The 22069-nt window shown below is 40.0% G+C and overlaps 1 protein-coding gene across 1 annotated transcript in view; it reads left to right on the forward strand.

Moving 5' to 3' along the window:
• The first annotated feature begins 8288 nt into the window (after positions 1 to 8288).
• Positions 8289 to 22069, forward strand: part of CDC5L (cell division cycle 5 like) — a 28955-nt gene continuing 15174 nt past the window's right edge. The window contains exons 1-10 of the mRNA XM_032213151.1: positions 8289 to 8459; positions 10743 to 10846; positions 11114 to 11275; positions 11516 to 11643; positions 13816 to 13915; positions 15017 to 15235; positions 16971 to 17115; positions 18762 to 18950; positions 19406 to 19554; positions 21255 to 21417. Coding sequence (XP_032069042.1) covers positions 8415 to 8459; positions 10743 to 10846; positions 11114 to 11275; positions 11516 to 11643; positions 13816 to 13915; positions 15017 to 15235; positions 16971 to 17115; positions 18762 to 18950; positions 19406 to 19554; positions 21255 to 21417 — 1404 coding nt within the window. The 5' untranslated portion in view covers positions 8289 to 8414. The remainder of the gene's footprint in view (positions 8460 to 10742; positions 10847 to 11113; positions 11276 to 11515; positions 11644 to 13815; positions 13916 to 15016; positions 15236 to 16970; positions 17116 to 18761; positions 18951 to 19405; positions 19555 to 21254; positions 21418 to 22069) is intronic.

Consider the following 22069-nt stretch of genomic DNA (forward strand, 5'->3'; position numbering starts at 1 on the left):
CATGTTAATGAGAGACACATTGTTTTATAAAGTTGTAAATGTTTTAATTGTATTACATTTTTGTAAGCCACCCAGAGTTATTGAAATAGGTAGCGATAGAGAATAAATGAATGAAATGAAAGAATGAGCTATGTTCTCCTGTGTGCCACTTGGAGAATCCAAGCATAGGTTTAACTTTTGTCCAATAGCCTTGAGACTGAGTTAGAAAAGTCTTGACCATGCCCCCTCTAGCTGGTAGAGCCCAGTTTTTTTTAACTCAGTCCAGCCTTGGAAAGACATAAATAATTTTTCTAAGCAAGCTTATTTGAATTAGTGTATTTATTTTCAGTTTTTAAATTTCTTTCTGTAATTTCTCTGAATTAATTATGAATTGCTAAGGATTACTTGTGTTTGTTCGGCTGCAGTTGCATGCGCTGGTTGCCCCCGGTCTGCTGGATAGAACCACCACAAATAGAGATCACTTAGTAGATTCAGCGACCAGAGGCGATCTATTTGTAGCCGGAATATTGTCTGATCACTCGGACAGGTGTCTTAATTGCCGCGAGTGCAGCAGGTGAGGTTTTGAGAGTCAGGTACACCATTCTCTTGCTGCCTATTACTGGGATTGTCTTTAGAACCAGCCCTGGGCAATTGGGAGCCGAAAGACCCGGTGCACCGTGTTTTTCACACTCTGAGGAAAGAAGATTCAAATCGTGCACCGATTGAGAGTGGCTATTGCTTGAGTGACAGTTGGCCATTTTGGAGCTAATTTGAATACAAGGAGGCCATTTTATTTGGCGCCAGGAAGTTCCTTTTCAGCGCCAGGAAACCGATCTCACCATTGCGTGGATCGTCTTGCTTCAGTGCAGCACGATTTCAGCGTCTCCTTTAAGTACATCCGGCCTTTTGGGTGTTGGCACGTTGCTAGAACAACCAGAACAATCGGTTCCTTTGACTTCCCTCAGCTCCACAACGGCATGGCTCCGCCCTGTGGAAATTCAAGCCCTGTTCCTGCCTAGAGAGATCCACCACCTCATTTCTACAGCCATAGCACAAGGGGTGGAATCTGAATTACAGCGCAGGGAACAAGGGTCCAGGTCACGGTCATCGACCAGACCATTAGTAGTTATTCAGGAGCCTTCTTCACTGGCTCATTCTCTGTGCAATGATGATTCACTGATTGCAGAGGAGGACCTAGGGGATCAGAAATTCTCAGACGATTAAGGCCAAGTCCCTGAAAAGCCAGCCTTCTTGGGCCTATTTCGCCACCATCTGTTTTAAGTCCTTACTTTACAAGGCCACACCACAGCTAACGTGGGGGGTACTGCTAATCCTGCTGGATCAGCATTGGGGTTAGACTTCACTGTGCCTCTTCGCAGAGCAGACACCAGAACAAGAAGCAGTTCCAGTGCCCAAACTTTCTTGATGTCATTCAAAGACAGTGGGCCCAACCCAGTTCAGTGCCTCCTCCAAGCAATAATGATAGGAAGCTTTATAGTGCTAGCTCAGAATTGAAACTTTATTACAAGTTCCTCCAGTGGATCCGCCAGCTATTGTGCCTTCTGATGTATTGGATGGATCAAAAGCAGAGGACCGCAAAGCGGAGATGACTCTTCACAAGACACATCAGGCGGCCACCTGGGCGCTGACAGTATCTATGGTGGCATCCTTTTTCAATAGGACCTCTATGGTCTGGCTCAAACAACTGCAGGCCAGAGTCACTCTGGAGAACCTCCGGCTCCACCAAGACATTAACAAGTTATTGGCAGCCATTGAGTTTTCATTGGACACGATGCTCAACCCTGCTAAGTTTGCATCTAGAGGGTTAGCCTCCAATGTCACATCCTGTAGGCTCCTGTGACTACGTCACTGGCAGGCTGACTTGCGCTCCAAGTGGTGTCTTGCCTCTGCTCTATTTAATGGCGGACTTCTCTTTGGAGAAGCTCTTGTCCCTATACTTGTGGAGAATAAGGACAAGTGTAAGGTGCTTCCCCTGGCTCACAGGCGGGCAGATCACAGGGCACAACCTTACTTTAGACGTGAGTCCTTTCAGTCGGCTGACCAGGAATTTGGAGTCTCACAATATTCTCAATATTCATCCCAGTACCATCGCCCATATGATCAGGGATTTGACAGGTACCAAGACAGATTTCAGGATAGGTCGGGGTTTTGCGACAGAGGCAGGCAGCAACAGCAGCACCAACCTCCTGTGAAATGGTCCTTTTGGGGGTCAAGCAACTGACCATTTCGCAGATACAAGGGATTCCCAACCACCCCATCCCATCGACGGACGACTTGCCCATTTCGTAAGACAGTGGGAAGCGTCTACCTGGGTGTTACAGAAGGTGAGGCTGGGCCTCACCCTCGAATTCCCCGCCACCACCCCGAGATGTTTTATCAGGTGTCCCGTTCCGGTGTCAAATAAAGAGGAATCTCATGAACACCGAGATCCAGCACCTGCTGGACATATTAGTCATAGAACCAGTTCCATCAGCACACGAGGGCAGGGGATTTTACTCAATCCTATTCTTAGTGCCCAAAAGCTCTGGAGGTTGGCAAGCTATTTTGGACTTGAAAAAGTTAAATGTGCATCTAGCGTACAAACACTTCAAGATGCAGTCCCTCAAATCCATCTTGGGCCGCATCCGTCAAGGGAATTGGCTAATGTCCATAGATATCAAGGAGGCTTATCTCCACATGCCCATACGTCCAGCTCACAGGAAGTTCCTGTGGTTCCAGTTCGCAGACCGGCATTACCAGTACAGAGCGCTGCCGTTCGGTCTGTCCTCTGCACCCAGGAATTTCACAAGGCGGCTGGCAGCTGTTGCGGCATATCTGCGGTCATTTCCGGTAAGAATCCAGTGTTATCTCAATAACATCTTGATTCTTTTGTCATCCCCAGCACAAGCACATTGAGACCTATATATCACTCTCTGGATCCTACATCAGCACGGCTTCTCGGCGAATCTACCAAAGAGTCATCTCTTCCCATTGACCAGCCTGGTGCATCTGGGAGCCATGATCAACTCAGCCACATGTGTGGTATACCTATCTCCGGACAGATGCACCAGCCTCCCCAAGTTGGTCAGTCAGGTACTGTCACAGAGGTCAGTGTCATTGGCCACTCTTTCCCAACTGACACACAGGTTCAGGATTCCAACCGGGGACCTGTTCACACATCCCAGCAACATGCATCTCCCAAGATTGTTCGCCCAATTTCCCATACAAGGGGCAAAGAGAGTAAACACTCTGCGCAGCCCTTGGCCACCAGGTCTGCTCTACGCTTTTCCACTTCTGCCTCTCATCCGGAGTCATTCAGAAGATATTGACAGAAGGAGCGGAAGTACTGCTCATAGCTCCTCACTGGCAAGGAGCCCCTGGTACACCGACTTGGTCAATCTCTCCGTCGCCAGACCATGGAGAATTCTGGACAACAGTATATCCCTCAACTAGGGGTCTCTTCTCCATCCAGAGCCCCAGTGGCTACATCTTGCCGTGTGGCATTTGAAAGGGATATCCTGATGTGTCCTAACTTTTCCAGCAAGGTAATCCACACTATTCAAGCTGCCAGGCATCCATTCACAACACGCATTTATAATGCCACTTGGGTGACTTTCTTCCCATGGTGCAGGCCTCATAACATTGAGCCCTGGTTGGCCTCCGTGCCACAGGGGTTGGAATTTTTACAGGTCAGACTCGATAGCGGTCTGGCACCCAATACCCTGCATCGTCAGCTGGCAGCCCTTTCTACCATAATTCTTGTGAAAGGGTGTCGGAGTCTGTCACATCCCCGAGTCCGAGTCTAAGCCTTTTTGAAAAGTGCGACGAATCTCAGGCCACCACCAGTGCATTGTTTTCCCACCTGGGAGTTACCTGTCATACTTCAGGCTCTCACAGGAGCTCCATTTGAGCCAATACGTACCATCAGTCTGAGACTTAATGCTCAAAACTGTCTTCCTAGTGGCCATCACTTCGGCCTGCAGAGTATCAGAGTTGGCGACCCTTTTGGTATGCTAAGACCTCTGCATTTTTCATGCAGACAGTGTTATTTTATGGCTGGATTCAGCTTTCCTACCCAAAATCAACTCGTGGTTTCACAGGGCCCAGGAGATTATTCTCCCTAACTTCTGTCCATGACCACAACATCCTCGCAAAAGAAGGTGGCACCACATAGATGTGAGAAGGGCCCTATGCCAGTATATCAGGTGAACAGCAGCTGTCAGGAAAACAGAATCATCATTCATCTCCTTTCAACCAACAACCATGGATCAGAAGGTGACATCTAACACCGTGGGGTGTTGGTTAAGGGCCTGCATTTCTCAGGCCTATGAAATCCAGTCCAGACCAGTGCCCAGATGGATCATGGTCCATTCCACACAGAGTGCGGCTACCACCACCACATAAGCTTTGATTGAGGAGATATGCAGAGTGGCAACTTGGTCATCACCGTTGCCCTTCATCAAACATTATAAATTTGACGTGCTTGCTTCCGCTGAGATATCTGTTGGGCGATATGTACTGCAGAGAGTCATCAAGGTTCCTGAGACCACGGACGGTTCCAGTATCCGCCCTTAGATCCTTAGATGTCCCATGCTTGGATTCTTCAAGCGGCACACAGGAGAAAGACTGTTGGCTTACCTGAACGGTCATTCTATGTGTGCCGCAGGAGAATCTAACCCCACCCTTGACAGTTCAGCTCGGGGTCTCGGGGAATGGCTTACCTTTCAAGTTGTATTTTTCAGAACTTACCTTATTTACACCTCTCAAATCGGCTGTCCCTTCATACAAAACTGGGCTGTACCAGCTAGAAGGGGCATGGCCAAGAGCTGAGGTGGCGCAGTGGTTAGAGTGCTGTACTGCAGCCACTTCAGCTGACTGTTATCTGCAGTTTGGCGGTTCAAATCTCACCGGTTCAGGGTTGACTCAGCCTTCCATCCTTCCAAGGTGGGTAAAATGAGGACCCAGACTGTGTGCTGACTCTGTAAACCGCTTAGAGAGGGCTGAAAGCCCTATGAAGCGGTATATAAGTCGAACTGCTATTGCTATTGCTATTTTCTAACTCAGTCACAAGGCTATTGGACAAAAGTTAAATCCATGCTTGGATTCTTCCATGGCGCACATAGAACGACTGTTCAGGTAAGCAACAGTCTTTCTCCTGTGCACCGCTTGGAGAATCCAAGCATGGGACATGCCAAAGCATATGATCAGGTAAGCCAACGGTCTATACCATTATCTGTAAGAAACCAATTACCAGAAGTCTTTAGGAGTTCTTCAACACAGAAGAGATGTATCACTTAACACAAGTTATGATAATATGAAATTTTAAATCATTATTTATTGAATAGGGCTCAGTTGCCTTTGCTTTACAATACATTAATTCATGAATATTGGCTTAATAAATCTCAGTGAGCAAATATATAAATATGGAAGAAACTGCATGATTTAAGAATATGTCACAAAGTACTTGTAAGAAACTTTTTGTTGCTGTAGCCAAAAGGGAAATATTTCCTCTTTTTTTTTCATTTTTCCCTTTATTTGTATGCCGCCCTTTTCCCTGGGGGGACTCAGGGCGGCTCACAGTTCAAAAAAGGGGGGGGGAGGACAAACAATTTCCAACATACAGACAATACAACATATTAAAAAACACAACAGCCACACAAATTCGAGTGGGGTTAGAGTCTTAACCGCAGGCCAGCTGGGACAGCCAGATCTTTAGGGCGGGGCGGAAGGACTGGAGGGTGGTGAGGGTCCGAATCTCCACGGGGAGTTCGTTCCAGAGGGTCGGAGCAGCCATCGAGAAGGCTCTCCTCTGGGTAATTGCCAGTCTACACTGGCTAGATGATGGAATTCGGAGGAGGCCTAATCTATGCGATCGTATCGGTCTAGTGGAGGTAATTGGCAGTAGGCGGTCTCTCAAGTACCCATGCATTTTGGCATGCTCATAATTTTGGAGATCTTCATAAGCTTTCACATGGCTTATAGAAGTATTATTACTATAATTAAAGTTTAGTTTCTGTTCTTAAACTTATCAGTGCTTTGTATTTATTTCAGAAACAGTTTAACAGGCTGCAAAGTAGATTATAAAAATAATTCTTCTTAAGGCATCTATGTATCTTTTGGGTATTAAAGTACGCATTCCTGATAGTTCATTTTACAGGTAAATAATTGAAACAATGAAAAAAATGGAATATGTGACACAAAATTCACTGTCTTTATTTTGAGTTCAAGCACTTTAATACTCCAACAAAATAACAGAAAATCACTTCTATCCTGCCATCCCTTAATAAATGTAAACAATTTGGCTTCTAAACATTAATGCTTGTATGAAATACATACAACTGTTTTGAATTTCTGACAAAAGACAAGGAGTAGGCTTCCAGTCTCCATTATAGGTAGTCTTCAATAGGCAACAATTGTGACCAGCAGCTCTGCTGTTAAGTGAAGCAGTCGCTAAATGGTAAATTATATGACTGCCCCTGTACTTCCCTTTTCCCTGCTGCCCTGCCCTTTGGATTGTTCATTCTAGTGCCAGGATGATTAAAAAGAAGAGAATTAATGTTTGTACAGGTCATTCTTGTTTACAAACTGCCTCAACCAGCAATTGTTTGAAATTACCATGGTGCTGGAAAACAGATTTATGACCAATGCCTGCATTTATAAACATTGAAGCTTCCTTCAGTCTTGTGATTGCCATTAGATTCACTGTGCTTATCCTCTACCTGGCCTCTTTGTTTCTTTTCTTTTTTCTTTTTGCCTCCCTTGCAGACAGTGTATATGCAGATGGATAGGAGAGGAAGCGATTACAAGAGAGCCACTAAGACACAATGACAAATATACGGTGGGGACTAAATACTGAAAGGAATGCACTTGCACTTCCGAGTGCACTACACATCATTCCCTATTGTTTCTTGCTTATTCTATTGTAATTCCTTCTGCAATGATGGGGAGAGGATACAACCTCAAATAATTCCCCTGAAACCGAAGCAAGGGTCCACTTTCAAGCAACTAACTAAATTAATGGCTGTGAAAAAATTCATTTCCCATTCAAATAATTTACCGATCTTCTATTCTTCCTGGGCTGTTTATTGCAGCTTCATTTCCATCTATGAATCTGCCAAGTGAAAGTTATGTGCCTTTTGACTCCTTCAACCTCTTTTGCCTTTTTGGTGAGAATCTGATTAAGTTTGCATTAGGTTTTATTATTTGGTGCTAACAAAGTCCCTGTTGTGTGTCTTGACAGTGGGACACTGCAGCTCTCATCCTAAGGGAATCTATTAATGTCTTTTCTGGTTGATGGAGAGTCAGAAGGTGCAACGTTTTATTCTCTCTCCCTCTCTCTGTCCCTCCCTCCCTCCCTCTCCCCCCCATCTATCTCTCTCTCTCTTTTTGCGTCGCTATATAAGGCATATTGAAAGAACCCCGTTCCTGTTTTTGATGACATTACTCAGGAGCTGGTAAATCACGCTTGGTCCAACTGGAGGCCGCTTACTCAACCTCTAGAGAGGGGTCTCTCCAAGCTGAAACAGGAGGAAGGAGGAGGCCAATCCCTCTTCGCCACTTCCCTTCTCGTGGCAGGGACGCCAGTTCCTCCGCTACCACGAATCGGAGGCACGAAAGAGAACCGCCAATCGCTCCCGCTCGCTTTTCAAGCTTTGAACACTCTTGGGATTAAGCTCCCCAAATAGGCATGTGGGCACTGCAGGCGCGAAGTGGCACCTCTCCACGGCTTCCGACGGGAGGGACGCTTCGCCCGCGGTTGAGGAGCTCGGGTCCCAGCTCTTGAGCAGAGCCGAGAGGGTTTCTTTGAAGTCGGAGGGACCCTGAAGGGACTTAGCGCAACTGGGAAGGACTGCGCGGGGGGGGGGGGTAGTCCTGCGTGCGGGAGACGTTGGTCTATTTTCACTTTTGATTCGGACTTTATGCGATGCCCGAAGTGTTTCACGCACACGCAGAGAGAGAGAAATGAGGACAAACAAAACTTAAAAAAGGAAATCTACAGAGCAGAAATGTTGGTGTTGGGCTCCCGCATAGCAGTAAGGCAAATCCAAACAAATTAAATTCCTATGCATAAATCAGCACTGAGAGGATTATGTTCTGGAGAGAAAGAAGCAGCACCGTGGAATTCGTAGATTAATCGACACCGTCGTGTGAAAAGCCGTCCAGCTTCCGTGAAGCCTTCAGTGCAAAGAGAAACTATCCCGCCTTTCTTAACACGCACGCATGAACCGGGAAGGAACCCCGTCCCCGCCCACACGTGGGCGGGGCTTCCCCTTGCCCAATCCCGAGTCTTGCTGGAGAGTCCTCGAAGGAGGCGTTCACTTGGCAAGAGTGCGCCTGTGCAAGTTTTCCCAGCTCTTCTCGAGTCGTTGGGGGCTTGCGTTTTTCGCTGTTACTGTTTGTCTCCCTTTGCGGAGCTTTACTCGCCCACCGTCAAGATGCCGCGGATCATGATAAAAGGGGGCGTGTGGCGGAATACAGAGGTAACGTTCTCACGGTTTCCCAACCTTTTTCGGGGCAGAGTTGCTCTCTTTCTATGTAGGGCCTCTGCGGTTATGGACATGGCGGCGGACAAGCGCATGCGCAAAAGGACCTGAGCTTGCGTGGAAGAGAAAATGGATCTGGCTAGCGGCTGCTTGTTATTAGTAGTATTATTAGTAGTATTATTACTGCTGCTACGTCGCCATGGAAGCTTATATCTTGCTCTCCCATGACTCCAAATAAGTATCTACAAGTGTACTAACAAGCGAAGCTAAATCAGGGGTCTGTTTGCTTCTCTGTATTGGGGACTGGAGCTTCGTCTCCGATCTCAATGACAGGTAGCGTACTAATAAGTTGGACAAGGAGTAGGAAGCGCTGGCTCTGGTCCACTGAAGTCTCCTGGGTGACTTTGGCCTTTCTCCCTAACCTACGTCATAGGATTTGTGTTGTGGGGGGAGGCAGGAGAAGGGAAAACGATCTTTAGCTCCTGTAGATACAAATCAAATATACCTAAGTGCAGCATCCAATCAAGCTTCTGCCAACCTAGCAGTTCGAAAGCACGTAAAATGCAAATAGAAAAATAGGAACCACCTTTGGTGGGAAGGTAACAGCGTTCCGTGCGCCTTCAGCATTTAGTCATGCCGGCCACATGACCACGAAGACGTCTTCGGACAGCCTTTGAAACAGACAAGCACATATGTGCGAGGGGAGCCTTTACTTTTAGGATCCAATCTGGATCCGTCATTGAGGACCAGATACTTTAGTCTTCTGAATTTTCGGACTGACTGGAGTCAAGGAATAGTTTTCTGTTCTCCCATAGTTTTCTCTCTCATATAAGTGCTAATAAGATTTTGAACCATTTTTGATGGTTGTTTCAAATTGGCCATCTTGTATGTTCTAACTGTTGGCCAGATGTTAATGCATGATAGGAAACCCGTGGATCTTCACTTCAGTTTCACTAAACGTGGCCAGGGCTCTTAGAAAGACTGAAGCCAATTCCATGATAGTTCTTTTCTGAAAGAGGGAAAATGTGAGCCTGAAGTACAAATTTATATGAATGTTCAGCTAGGGATATTGTAGCTGGATTGCAAAAATCTATTCGATGTGGCAGAGAATTTTCTCAATGTGTTTGCTGCCATCTAGCCATCATTTGAATGTTTGTATCCTTAGTACATTCTTGCTGTTCCATGAATATGAATGGAATATGTGAGCGAACATTAAACAATTGCATAATTTGGAATGAAAACTTAATTATGTCAATTCTGTTCATGCTTTTCCAAAGATTTGTTTTAAATATATAGTTCTTGACTTATCACCACAAGGGAGCCCAACATTTCCGTTGCTAACTAATACAAATGATTTTTGCCCCATTTTATGAACATTTTTGCCACAGTTAAGCAAATCACTCCAGATCTTAAGTGAATCTTCTGGTTGTTAAGTGAGGAGTGTTCCCCCATTGACTTTGCTTATTGGAAGCCAGCTGGGAAAGTTACAAATGTTGATCACATGACTCTGGGACAATGCAACTGTCATACATACATGTCATTTGCATTTTGATCATGTGACCTTCAGGATGCTGCAACTATTATAAGTGTGAAAAACGTTCATAAATCACTTTTTTCAGTGCCATTGCAACGTTAAATGGTCAATGAATGAATCATTGTAAATTGAGAACTATCTATAATGGAGGCAAAGCAGTACATACCTGGCATTTTGCATTATCTTGTCAAAATTGTCTATAAAGAAAAGGCAGGTAAATTGCAAAAAGTATTTTGGAATTCATTTTCACACAGATAATGCATTCAGTTAAATAAGAAGCAAATTGGTTGTTCAGTGTTTCTCAAACTTGGCAGAACACATCATCAACCTGTCAGGGTTGAAAAGCATTTAGCTAGTTGTATATTCAGTTGTATTTGGCAGTCATAGAGGAACGTGTCTATTAACAATAGCCATAACTGTACCTGAACATTCTAATAAAGAGCCATCACAGAAGTCTGCTCCATCAGTTTGATCTACTGGAACATGGTTGTCCATACAATGTCCAGCTCACCTTCCTCGTGATTCTTAGTAAACAATCCCAAATCTTTCATTTTCAATTTTATTTAATCTTTTGTTCTTATATTAAGGGAGGAAGGGGGAAAGAAAAGGGTGTGGGTTATGAAAGGGAACAAAATTGACTTTTCGTGAAATCCTAGCTCCATTTTTACAAAAGAATTTGATTGGAACTGAAAACAAAATATATTAAATAAATACTGTAATAAACAAAACTCTTCTTTTCTTTTAAGGATGAAATTCTTAAAGCAGCTGTAATGAAATATGGCAAAAACCAGTGGTCTCGTATTGCCTCTTTGTTGCACAGAAAATCAGCAAAACAATGCAAAGCCAGATGGTAATGTAATTTCATGTAATTTTAAAGTAAATGTTGGTGAGAAATTTAGAAGGCAGAAACCTTCTAAAAGTTAATTACTTCTACAAGAAAAATAGTTTTGGGATTAAACTAATGCCAGTAATACATGGCATTATAAAAAAATATACAAAAGAAAACTAAGCAAGAAATTTATTTCTTAATACTGAAGGTCAGGGCTGATATTTTTAATGTATTCTTATATTTGATAGAAATTTACTGTTAAGCAACAACATTTTCATTTTGAATAAGGTATGAATGGCTGGACCCAAGTATTAAGAAGACAGAATGGTCACGAGAGGAAGAAGAGAAATTGCTCCATTTGGCCAAACTTATGCCAACTCAGTGGAGAACTATTGCACCAATTATTGGACGAACAGCTGCCCAGTGTTTGGAGCATTATGAATTTTTATTGTAAGTAATTTGTCATTGTAATGGGAGAATAGATTCTTAGATATTGGAAGACTTCCTTCTATAGAAATGGCCTAAATGTATTGAAGAAAAACTTTGAGTAGGAATTATACTATTCCTAAACTTTTGCTTTGATTCTTTTTCTTATGGCATTCTGGAAATTGCAGTGATTATTAAATTATGTAATTTTCTTAGCAGTGATGTTTTCTTATCTTTGAGCTGTTTTTGGTATTATCTTGGTAGAGATAAAGCTGCTCAAAGGGACAATGAGGAAGAAACTGCTGATGATCCTAGAAAACTTAAACCTGGAGAAATTGATCCAAACCCAGAAACTAAGCCAGCGAGACCAGATCCTATTGATATGGATGAGGGTATGCTTGAATTTTTTTTTCAAATTATGTCTCCCTTTGGTCAAAGCAGTCCCTAAGTAATTTTCTTTTTGTGTTTTATGTTTTTAAATTAATGCTTGTGCTATTCACTTACTTCATTAAATCAATAGTATGATAGTTTTATTTACAAGAGGGAGGGGGAAAAAAGAAGGTTGGTAAAGCTAGACTTGAGAGTGTCTTTCTCTTATAAACATAGAATGGGCTGATAATAATGGCCTTGGCGTGGGTTGCCCCTAAATGTGACTTTCTCCCTATGCATATCCTAATATGCTCATTGTTTTTGAAGGATCTCTGGGAAATACAGTTAGCGTTAGTGTTAGGATACTTGGAGTCTGTGCTGGGTTGCACTTACCGTCACTACTGGTTCACTGATTGCACATGTGCATTCCGTTTGTGTGTGCCTCTGACTCAAGCTGCATGTGTGCGCACAATCCACTCTTACAGAGTGAATAAACACCATGACTAAGAATCCATGTTAGGGATTACATCATGGTGACAAAACATCATTTCCCTTTTTTATGTCTGCTGATAGCTGCCCTGTTTAAAACTATCTGAGTCTTATTAGGGAGAATGGGTTACAGGACCATCTACCAGGCCATTGTGAGGAATTGGACTGTAACTAGACAGATCTAGTTGAAATGTCAAGGCCTTATGAAATAAGCTAAAGTGAGTTTGATTTTCTGATTCCCAAAGTCCCAAAATGAAAAAAAATGAATGGGGTTCTCCAGTCACCAAATTAACAGAATGTTAGCTTGGTCACCTTCGTGTTAGACCCAGAAAGTTTTATTCAGTGTTGACAGATAAGGAGAGATCATACATATCATCCTATACTTGCAGAATGCTACAGGGTTTGATGGTTCCTCCCATTCTGTTTAACACTGCATAAAACTGTTAGGTGATTTCATTCATCAGTTCATGGTTACTTATACATCATGACTCGGGGGCAATTTAATGATAGTCTTGGAATCTCCAGTACTTATTCAAAGAGCATGTGGCAGCTGTGACCAAAAAAGCTTTTTGCACAGGAACATCTAGTGTGCCAGTTGCATTTTTACTGGACTGGGGGCTCTTCAGGCAGTCATTCAAGTCATTCAATCACCTTATGATTGAATTATATACAGAGTTGTATATAGAACTGCCCTTGCAGACCATTCAGAAGCTAAGCTGGTCCAGAATGACACACAAAGGCAGTATTGGTATATTATGCTCACACAATCTCACTGCTTCATCAGTTGTTCTAGTTACCAGTCAGCTTCCAGAAGCACTTCAGGTTGCTAATTATTACATTTAAAGCTGTTCATGGCAGAGCATCTGGCTATCTAAGGAATTGTTTATCTTCATTTGTTTCTGCCCATCCCAGTAAGACCAAGCAGGATGGTTGTATTCTAGTTCTATTCAAACAAGGTCTCCTTATGGTATCCAGGAAACATTCCAATTCTATTGCAATGGCGATCCTCTAGAACAGTATCCTCCCAGAGACGCATTTAGGAAAACTGTTGAAAACATCGTTGTTCTTCCAGACTGTGTGATATGGTGGTCTTAGAGTACCCATTTGTTACATATACCTATAGTAGGTGTATTGCTTTTTTGGTTGGCCAGGATCTCTTCACTTACATTTAAATTTATTGGTCTGTTTTTATATATAAGCCATCCAAACTCATCAAGGAGTTGGGCAGCCTCAAAATTGTTTGAGCAAATACATGATCTTATCCAATGATGCTGGGTACATTTTAGATTATAGTTTACAGTAGCTTCTCTAATTCATGTGTGTGATGTTGCCAGCAGCCTTGCAATGCAGTTTTCTGAATGTTGTCAAAATACTAAGCGTAACAAATTAGAAAGGAGAACTTGAATGTAGACTGTTGTAGAAAATGGTGCTTGCAGATCTTTTATGCCTGAAAATTTTCATTCTGAGATCCTAGCCTCAGTAATGTAGAAGCAAACTGAAATTATTCTTTAATACAGAGTTAAAATTTTTCCCTTGAATATAAAGCTATAGTGGATATAAGTTAAGAATTGTGTCAAGCTAAATGAGTTCATAATGAGACATAAGTAGAATTTGTATTAATCTATAGGTTTTTTTAAACTTTTGAAAGGCTTTCCTATCCTGTGTTGCCCATTTGTAAATGAATGAATGGTATATTTGTTTTGCAGATGAACTTGAGATGCTTTCAGAAGCTAGAGCTCGGTTGGCTAACACTCAGGGAAAGAAAGCCAAAAGGAAAGCAAGAGAGAAGCAGTTGGAAGAAGCCAGGTAGATAACAGCCTACATCTCAAGTACTTTGATTGAACTCTTGTTGCTTCTAATCTTATTTAGAATCATAATCTTTGTTATGATTACCTTAATGATAACAAAGTTTTCATGCTCCAGTTTGGCATAGGTAGCTTGGGTTTTTCAGGATTTGTTTTGTATACATAGCAAATCTATGTGATGGGTTCTAAGACTAACTCCTTGCAGCTCCTAATACATTTGAATTTAGATGAACAGACTCCATCTCCTTCTTTGATCTGATTCACTTTTTGCTAATTTGATAATTTGAGTAATTGATGCTAAATCGTTAAAGATAAGTAAAATTGAGATGGGATTTTAGCTCAGCAGTATTATGTTTATCTTCCATTTATTTGTGGTAAAGCCAAATTGCTAGTTTAATGTGATAAAGCACCATAAGTTTGAACATTATGTAATTAATTACATTTAATGGCTGGAATGTTGAATTTGATTTTGAGAAACCAGTACTGAAGTCTGATAGCGCATCCCATTGACTGATTAGGTTCACACAAAACATACTAAACCCGGAGTTTTAAATAATAGCTTAGTTATAGAGACCTAGCTCACATACAATATTTAAGTAGCCTTGTACATTTATGAGAAAAGTCTGAAATATGTTGGAAACACTGTTAATTGTAATGAAAGAGTTAATTTGATCCTAGATAATATGCAACTCTTGAACTTGTCTTACTGGTTTCTTATGTTTTCAGAGTGGATGGGAAAATCATTGTAGTTTATCATTGTACATATTTGGAACATGTGAGAAACTTTAGTTTGAAATTACCAGATTCTGTATATGAAATAAAATACATCTACTGAATCTTGTCATTAAAGTTGGCGTGCATGTTTCAAAACTTCATAATTGTGATAAAGCTAGTAGAACCAATCACATATTTGAAATATTGAATTTAAACCTAGAGTTTTTAATAACTTATTTCACAAAAATCTTTTGTCTTTTAAAATTCAACAATTGACTGGAGATTTGAGGGTTTTTTTTTTTTTTAAAAAGGTATAGATATTCTATACCTATTCCCTATGTTATATATTGCCTTTAACATTCACTTCAAATTTGATTTTATTCCTCAGGCGTCTTGCTGCTCTACAAAAGAGGAGAGAACTCCGAGCTGCAGGAATTGAGATCCAGAAAAAAAGAAAAAAGAAAAGAGGAGTAGATTACAATGCTGAAATCCCATTTGAGAAGAAACCTGCTCCTGGTTTTTATGATACATCAGAAGAAAACTATCAGGCACTGGATGCAGATTTTAGGAAACTAAGACAACAAGATTTGGAAGGGGAACTGAGATCGTAAGTAGAATTTGGATTAAAGTATTACATGGAGCAAAATCGTATTTCAAATTCTGTCTGAGGCCCTCACAAAACTTAAACATTGATGTTGTTCTAGTTGTAAATGTTTCTCTTCACACAGCAAGAGCAGCCATTTATCTCCTGAGGGTTTCTAGTTGTTTAGGAAAACATGAGGATTGTAGAAGAATGGGAATAATATTATTTTTGCATATAGATAATGATATAACACTTTTTCTCTTGACTATTTTAAAACTATTTCTAGCCCCTGGCATTTGCTAATCCCTATAATTTGAAAGCAATAATAAAGCACTTGTGCTGGATTTTTTTTTAGGGTTAATCACTCATTTTTATCTTCTTGTAAACATAGCATAACTATATTTTGTACAACTTCTTCAAAAGATATCTGAAAGGGCTGCCCTCTATTTGTGCTCCCATTTGTGGCAGCTCTAAAATAATAAATTAATCTTTTGAAAAAAAATCATTTTGATCTTAGACTTTTAACCATCTTTATCAGTGCTAAATCTTTCTGGAAAAAATGGCAACAACATATTTGAGCACTTGGGAACCAGTTCACACTTGAAACCAATTGTGATTATATGATTGCCATTTATAAACTTCTCTACTGGCTTTGCCAGGAAATCAGTGCTTACTGTGGTGGAGAGGCATTTGTGCATTTTACTGCTGCCTCTCCATTCTGGCTGCCTCTGGGCTCTGGTGCTGAAAACCTCCCTGCCAAAAACTAAGCATATTAAATCTCCACTTGTGCAACTGCTTAGAAACAGTGGTGGCCTGGAGGCAGGAAAGGCAGGGCAGGGTAGAGCAGGAAGGAGCCCAGGAGAAAAAGAGCAACAAAGCATGTTCTCTCTCCTTTCCTTTTCCTCCCCTGTCTTTCTCTTTGCCCTTTGTCTGGTTTCCCTCTCTTTTCACCCCACTTTTTTTCTACTCTTCTCCATCATTCTAAATCTCACCCCTCCTCTCTCTTTTATATACTTTTACACTGTTCCTATCATCTCCCTTTTGCTCCTGCTTAGGTACCCAGTGCTGATTTACCTTGCCTTCTCCATCTTCTTCCACTCTCTCCCTTTCCCCCCTATCTTTAGAGCAGCACTAGCAGTGAGCAGCATATCAAAGTTACAGTGATGGCGAACGAGGGTTTTTTTTCAACCTGTCCTCAGAATTCCAGTTGTTTCAGTCCAGGTGCTTGGCACCCACCTGCAGTTATGATGTTGCAATGAGTCACAGACACATGATTGCATTTTCCAATATTTCCTACCTGCTTTCCACAAACAGAGTCAACCCGGAAGTTAGCAGAAAGTTGGAAGTTGGTCTCATCCTCACTGCTTTTTTGCCCACCTGCACTTAATAGTGCCTGCCCATGGCACTTGAACACCCACTTCTGCCAGTTTGTTTGCCTGAGACTCCCCATTTCTGCCCATTTGACCCGTGTGGTACTGAAATTACAACAGCAACTGGGACATATCCAAGATTGCTGTCACTAGGGTCATGTGATGTTGCTCTCATTTCATTTTGATGAGAAATAAAATATAATACATGCTAATAACCAAGATTGTAAAAGGATTTGCAAACAACTGGATTCATTGAAATTTGGAATATGATAGCTCCTATGAACAATAATCCTTCTATCAATTTAATCTTTTCCTATCCAGTTCTGAAGTATGTCAGATGATCTTTGCAAAACCCTTGTATTTAATTCACTTTTTTTTTTACGTTTTAGGGAAAAAGAAGGAAGAGAGCGAAAAAAAGATAAGCAACAGCTGAAACGGAAAAAAGAATCTGATTTACCATCAGCAATTCTTCAGACTAGTGGTGTTTCAGAATTCACTAAAAAAAGAAGTAAACTGGTGCTTCCAGCTCCTCAGGTACATTGCTTGGTATTACCGCTAGCGGTTCTTCTATTGGTGTGAAAAAAAAGTCTTCCAAGTTTGTTTAAGAATTGAAACAGAATGCTCATCAGTAGAAGCACAAATTGTATTTCATTTAGTATTGGAGGCTGCAATAACAAACATATAAATTGTGATGCAGTTCCTTATATCAGTTTATGTAAATCAGTCTGTCCCTTTGTGTCTATGTGTGTGTAATCCATGTGGTCAGAGGTAGTGAGATAATGAAAGTAGAACTATAAAGGCAATGGTTCTTTTAAGAACTAGACAACAAACATCCCCTTGAGTTATCATTTCAGAGACATATCCTTACCTAAACGAAGAAACAGAATGACCAAGTGCTAGCAAAAAAGCAGTGGGAATAGGTGTGATTTCTAGCTTCCCACCAGCTTTCCCATGGAGTTTCTTTGTGGGAATCTGGCAAGGAGCATTGGAAATCTCCCCTTCTCACCAGGTAAATACATTACTACTACTGAGAGATTGTAAGATAGCCTGGGAAACTATCATGGAACATTGAAAATGAAGAAGTAGCACTGAAGAATTTCATTCCCTCAGAAGTCATAGTTCCTAGATATCTCAAGTGGGCTAATTTCCATAGGTTACCCCATTTGAGATGTCTTAGTTCAAAAATTATTGCCTTATAAGGTATAATTTCTCCCATTTAAAGGAATGACAAGAGTTTTAGTAATATATGGATAAGAGATTGTGTATTAGAATAAATGTTACTGTTTAATGTATTATTTCTAAGTGTTATCTGTCTTGACCTTGTTTTCCATAGTTTTCCTCACTTCCAGTTATCTTTTCTCCTTGTTAATGCCATGGTTTACCTTCTAAACGTCATTATAACTAAAATAATCAATTTTGTTGTATTTATTTTGTACAATGACAATAAAGACTATACTGTATGGCTGTATTATTAAGAGATTGGGAAAAGTGACAGGAAGACAGGTGATCTGGTTAGCTTAGATAACACCATTTTGTCCTTCAGATCATTAGGCAAATCTTTCCCCTTTATTTTCTTATTGTCATGGATTCATTTTATAGTTCCTTTTTTCACCTCTCATTGTTTATAAAATTTACAGAGTACAGGAGTTTTTTTCTGAGAAATATTTTGCATATAATTTATTGGCACTCAATATTACTGTTCCAGATGTTGGGATTGCTGAGGTTACCATTTGGTGTGAGAAGATATTCTTAACATTTTTAAATGAATAGTAGTTGTATTCATAGGTGATGAGGCAAAGAGGCACGGCATATGCAGACTTTCTATATTTTGCTTGTTAAGGAGCTTGGACTTTTATTAGATTTAATTTAAAATTTGTTAAATATATTTTGTGGTTACAGTGCAGTCTTAAAGATGAAAAACTTTATTTTCATCAACTGTTAACTGAAGAGACAAGTACCTCATCTGTATAAGCTGTATGAAAAAAAGAATCATCTATGACTAAACCAATTGAGGGTTTTGTTCTTCATTGCCTCTAGGTGGAATATGCAGCACAAGCACTGACTTCTTTCATAACATACAATTTTTTTCTGAGGTTAAAGTTGGAATTATTACTAACTGTCGCCAGTCTATATTACAAACATGCAATATTGTTTCTTATTTCATTTGCTCTTTATTTAAGATTTCAGATACAGAACTGGAGGAAGTAGTTAAAGTTGGTCAAGCAAGTGAAATTGCTCGCCAAACAGCAGAAGAATCTGGAATTACAAATTCTGCTTCCAGCACACTCTTATCAGAATACAATGTAACCAACAACAGCATTGCCCTTCGAACACCTAAAACACCTGCTGCACAGGACAGAATCCTACAGGTAATGCCTAAACAAACACTGATTCAAATTGTCCTGAAACTTCCATTACTATTCTGCCTACCATGAAGTAAATGGCAGCAGATAATTGTTTACATTTTTATTCGGTTTCTATATATTGATAGATAATTATTGTGGCTTCATGGAAACAATTTTGGTATGTCCTCCTTTTGAGGAGTGGGGACATCCCAAACCTATCCAGAGGATGAAGGGGGGAGGGGAGAGAAAGAGAGAAGCAGCTCAAGTATAAGGGTAAAAAAGTTTGGGGTTTTTTTGTAGCCAAAATGAACTCTAATTTAAAACATTTAGATGGTGGTAAAGACTGTAATTCCTTGTTAAGAGACATTAGATATCTGTTGGTAATTCTCTGTGTATAATTGTTGTTGTTTTACAATTGTTATTGTAATTTTATGATTTTGAAAAATGTTTATTATATACTTTGTATGTCTTCCCTACAGGAAGCTCAGAATTTAATGGCACTTACAAATGTTGATACCCCCTTAAAAGGTGGTCTTAATACACCCTTACATGAAAGTGATTTCTCTGGAATAACACCTCAGAGACAAGTTGTTCAGACACCAAATACCGTGCTTTCCACTCCCTTCAGGTAAATTAGATTCTTGAGTTGTTGAGAAGAGTATTTTAGATTTTCCTGCCAAAAATGAAGGACATTTTCTGCTTGGCTGATTAGGTTGATTCCTAAGACAATTTCCAGAAGCCTCTTAACAAATATGGCTCCTTTACACAGAGGAAATTTGAATGGAAAAGTAGTTGTGGTTCAGTGTATTGAACAACATCACTGAAGCATCCAGTAATGGTGAAGTGGTACTTTTCATATTCAGAATTGTATTCTTAAGGATCATTACAAAGAAAATTAAGGTACATGTGAAATACAAAAGTGTCCTCAATTTAGGTAAGAACAGAATAACTTTCCTGCAATGCTTGTTTAGAACATTCTAAATTGGCTCATTATGGTAAAACAAAATTTGAGATAATGCTAATATTCTGAATTCTGTTCAAAACATGTTGAGGTTTACATGCATAGATTTGATGGGACCCTGAAAAGAGTTTCTTGTTCCTTTGTGGTTGTTTTTTTTTACCTCAGCTATAAGAGTAAGCAGCTCATAGATTTTTTTTAATGTTTTCAAAAATATTTTGAAATATCAAGAATAACCCTTGGCTAACTTTTATGCTGGTTTGGCTCCTAGGCACAATTTTAATCTAATGTAATGTATATGTTAAACAAGTTCAAAAAAGAACAAGAAACCTGTTATCTTTCAGTACAATTCATGCTTTATTATTATATACACAACAATGTGAAATCACAACTGCCAGTTCTGTAGGTGGTGATGACTTTCATACACATCAAGTAAGATGCCACAATGTATCAGTATAGTACATGTATGGATGCAGGGTGGCCTTTGGTATTTGATAGATGGGAAATTTATCAATGTGCGGGAGTGTCCAAATTTTTTGGTATAGTGTGGCAGAAACCATTAGAATTATGGCTGGTTTACTATTATTACAACACATTATTGTAATTGTTATTATTACACATTTTTGCTTGCCTTATAACCAAAGAAAAGAAAAGTTTCTGTTTAGTTGTATGAATAAATAGTAATATCTCAGTAGCAAAAACAGACAAAAATACTACATTCACAGGCACCAATCTGTATAAACGAGCAAAATCTGCATTTAAATGCAACCTAAAAATCACTGGCAACCAAGTTCGAAAACATGCAGTATGCACACACAGAAAGCTCCTCTAATACAAAACAAAATTGAAGTCTTTATTTTCAAATATAATCTGAGTGAAAATTCAACATCAGCAAGTCAGAGAAATATGCAGAGTCCACAGAAATATGAAACTCAACAAGATACAAGAGTATGTTCAACCATTCAAGATAGAAGTATTAAGAGATATATTTTTGAAAAGGCTGTAAATTGGTTTCTTGAGATTCAAGATTTATTTAAAGATAAGGATTGTGATTCAGAGAAGTTGTTATGTGTGGAGTAATGGGCTTATTGATTGGTTAACAGGGGACTGTCTCTAATATACCCAAGATAGAACGGCTGGTTTTTTCCCCCCAAATCTTTTGTTTACTATGTCTGCCCAATCTCATCTACTTTGTTCATCAAACAAAATTCCTTTTCTGCCATCTCTTATCAATGCCCTTATAGTTTTGTTAGCTGCTGATTCAAAACTTAAAAACACAGTCATATTAGCAAATGCTGTGATGAATATATTTAAGTGGTTTAGACATTGCCTGAGAACTGACACATTCTTCCAATTTTGTATTTTTCTAGGACTCCTAGTCATGGAGCTGAAAGTCTGACTCCTCATAGTGGAATGACCCCCAAGCCAGTAATAGGAGTGACACCAGGCAGAACTCCATTGCGGGATAAGCTAAATATTAATCCTGAGGAGGGGATGGCAGATTATAGTGATCCATCCTACACAAAACATATGGTAGGTAAGAAAATATCTTAATATACGTAACATGCAATATATTATTTCTAATGTAATATCATATTTCATTAGATGAAGCTCACAAAATTGTAAATCCAATAGGATTTAGTTTGAAACTTCATAGCAAGACAGATTCAGTGTGTATCTTTTAAAGCAGTAGTATTAACCACCAAGGTTAATGACTGGATTCATCCACATTAGGAATATAATTTTTCTTTTGTTTTTACTAAAATATAAAATAAAATAGTGATATTGGGAGAATGAATTACCTAACGAGTTAATTGCATTGATGACCTAAACAGCATTGGGAATGTTAAAACACTTCCATCTCCAGCTTTGCTATTTAGGTACTTTTATATCAGAAATTTGGAGGAAAGTATATAATGTGATTCTGTTTTTCCTATCTCTCGGGAGAAAAAAGAATGGCAGAGTACATGGAAGGATTTGAGGTTTATTAGCAACTTAGAGGATCGCTTGATAACTTTCCTCTTGGTTGAACTTTAACTCTTATAAAAATCCATGTTAGTTTGAGAGCTGGCTTAAAAACTGTGCTTGTGATTAAATGATGAGGAATTTCTGAACACTATAATATAATAATTAGAAGATAAAAGCCATAAAAGAGCAATGTTGAAATATTTTTCAAAATTATTCA

Source organism: Thamnophis elegans, chromosome 3 (assembly GCF_009769535.1).
Source record: "Thamnophis elegans isolate rThaEle1 chromosome 3, rThaEle1.pri, whole genome shotgun sequence".
NCBI lineage: Eukaryota > Metazoa > Chordata > Lepidosauria > Squamata > Colubridae > Thamnophis > Thamnophis elegans.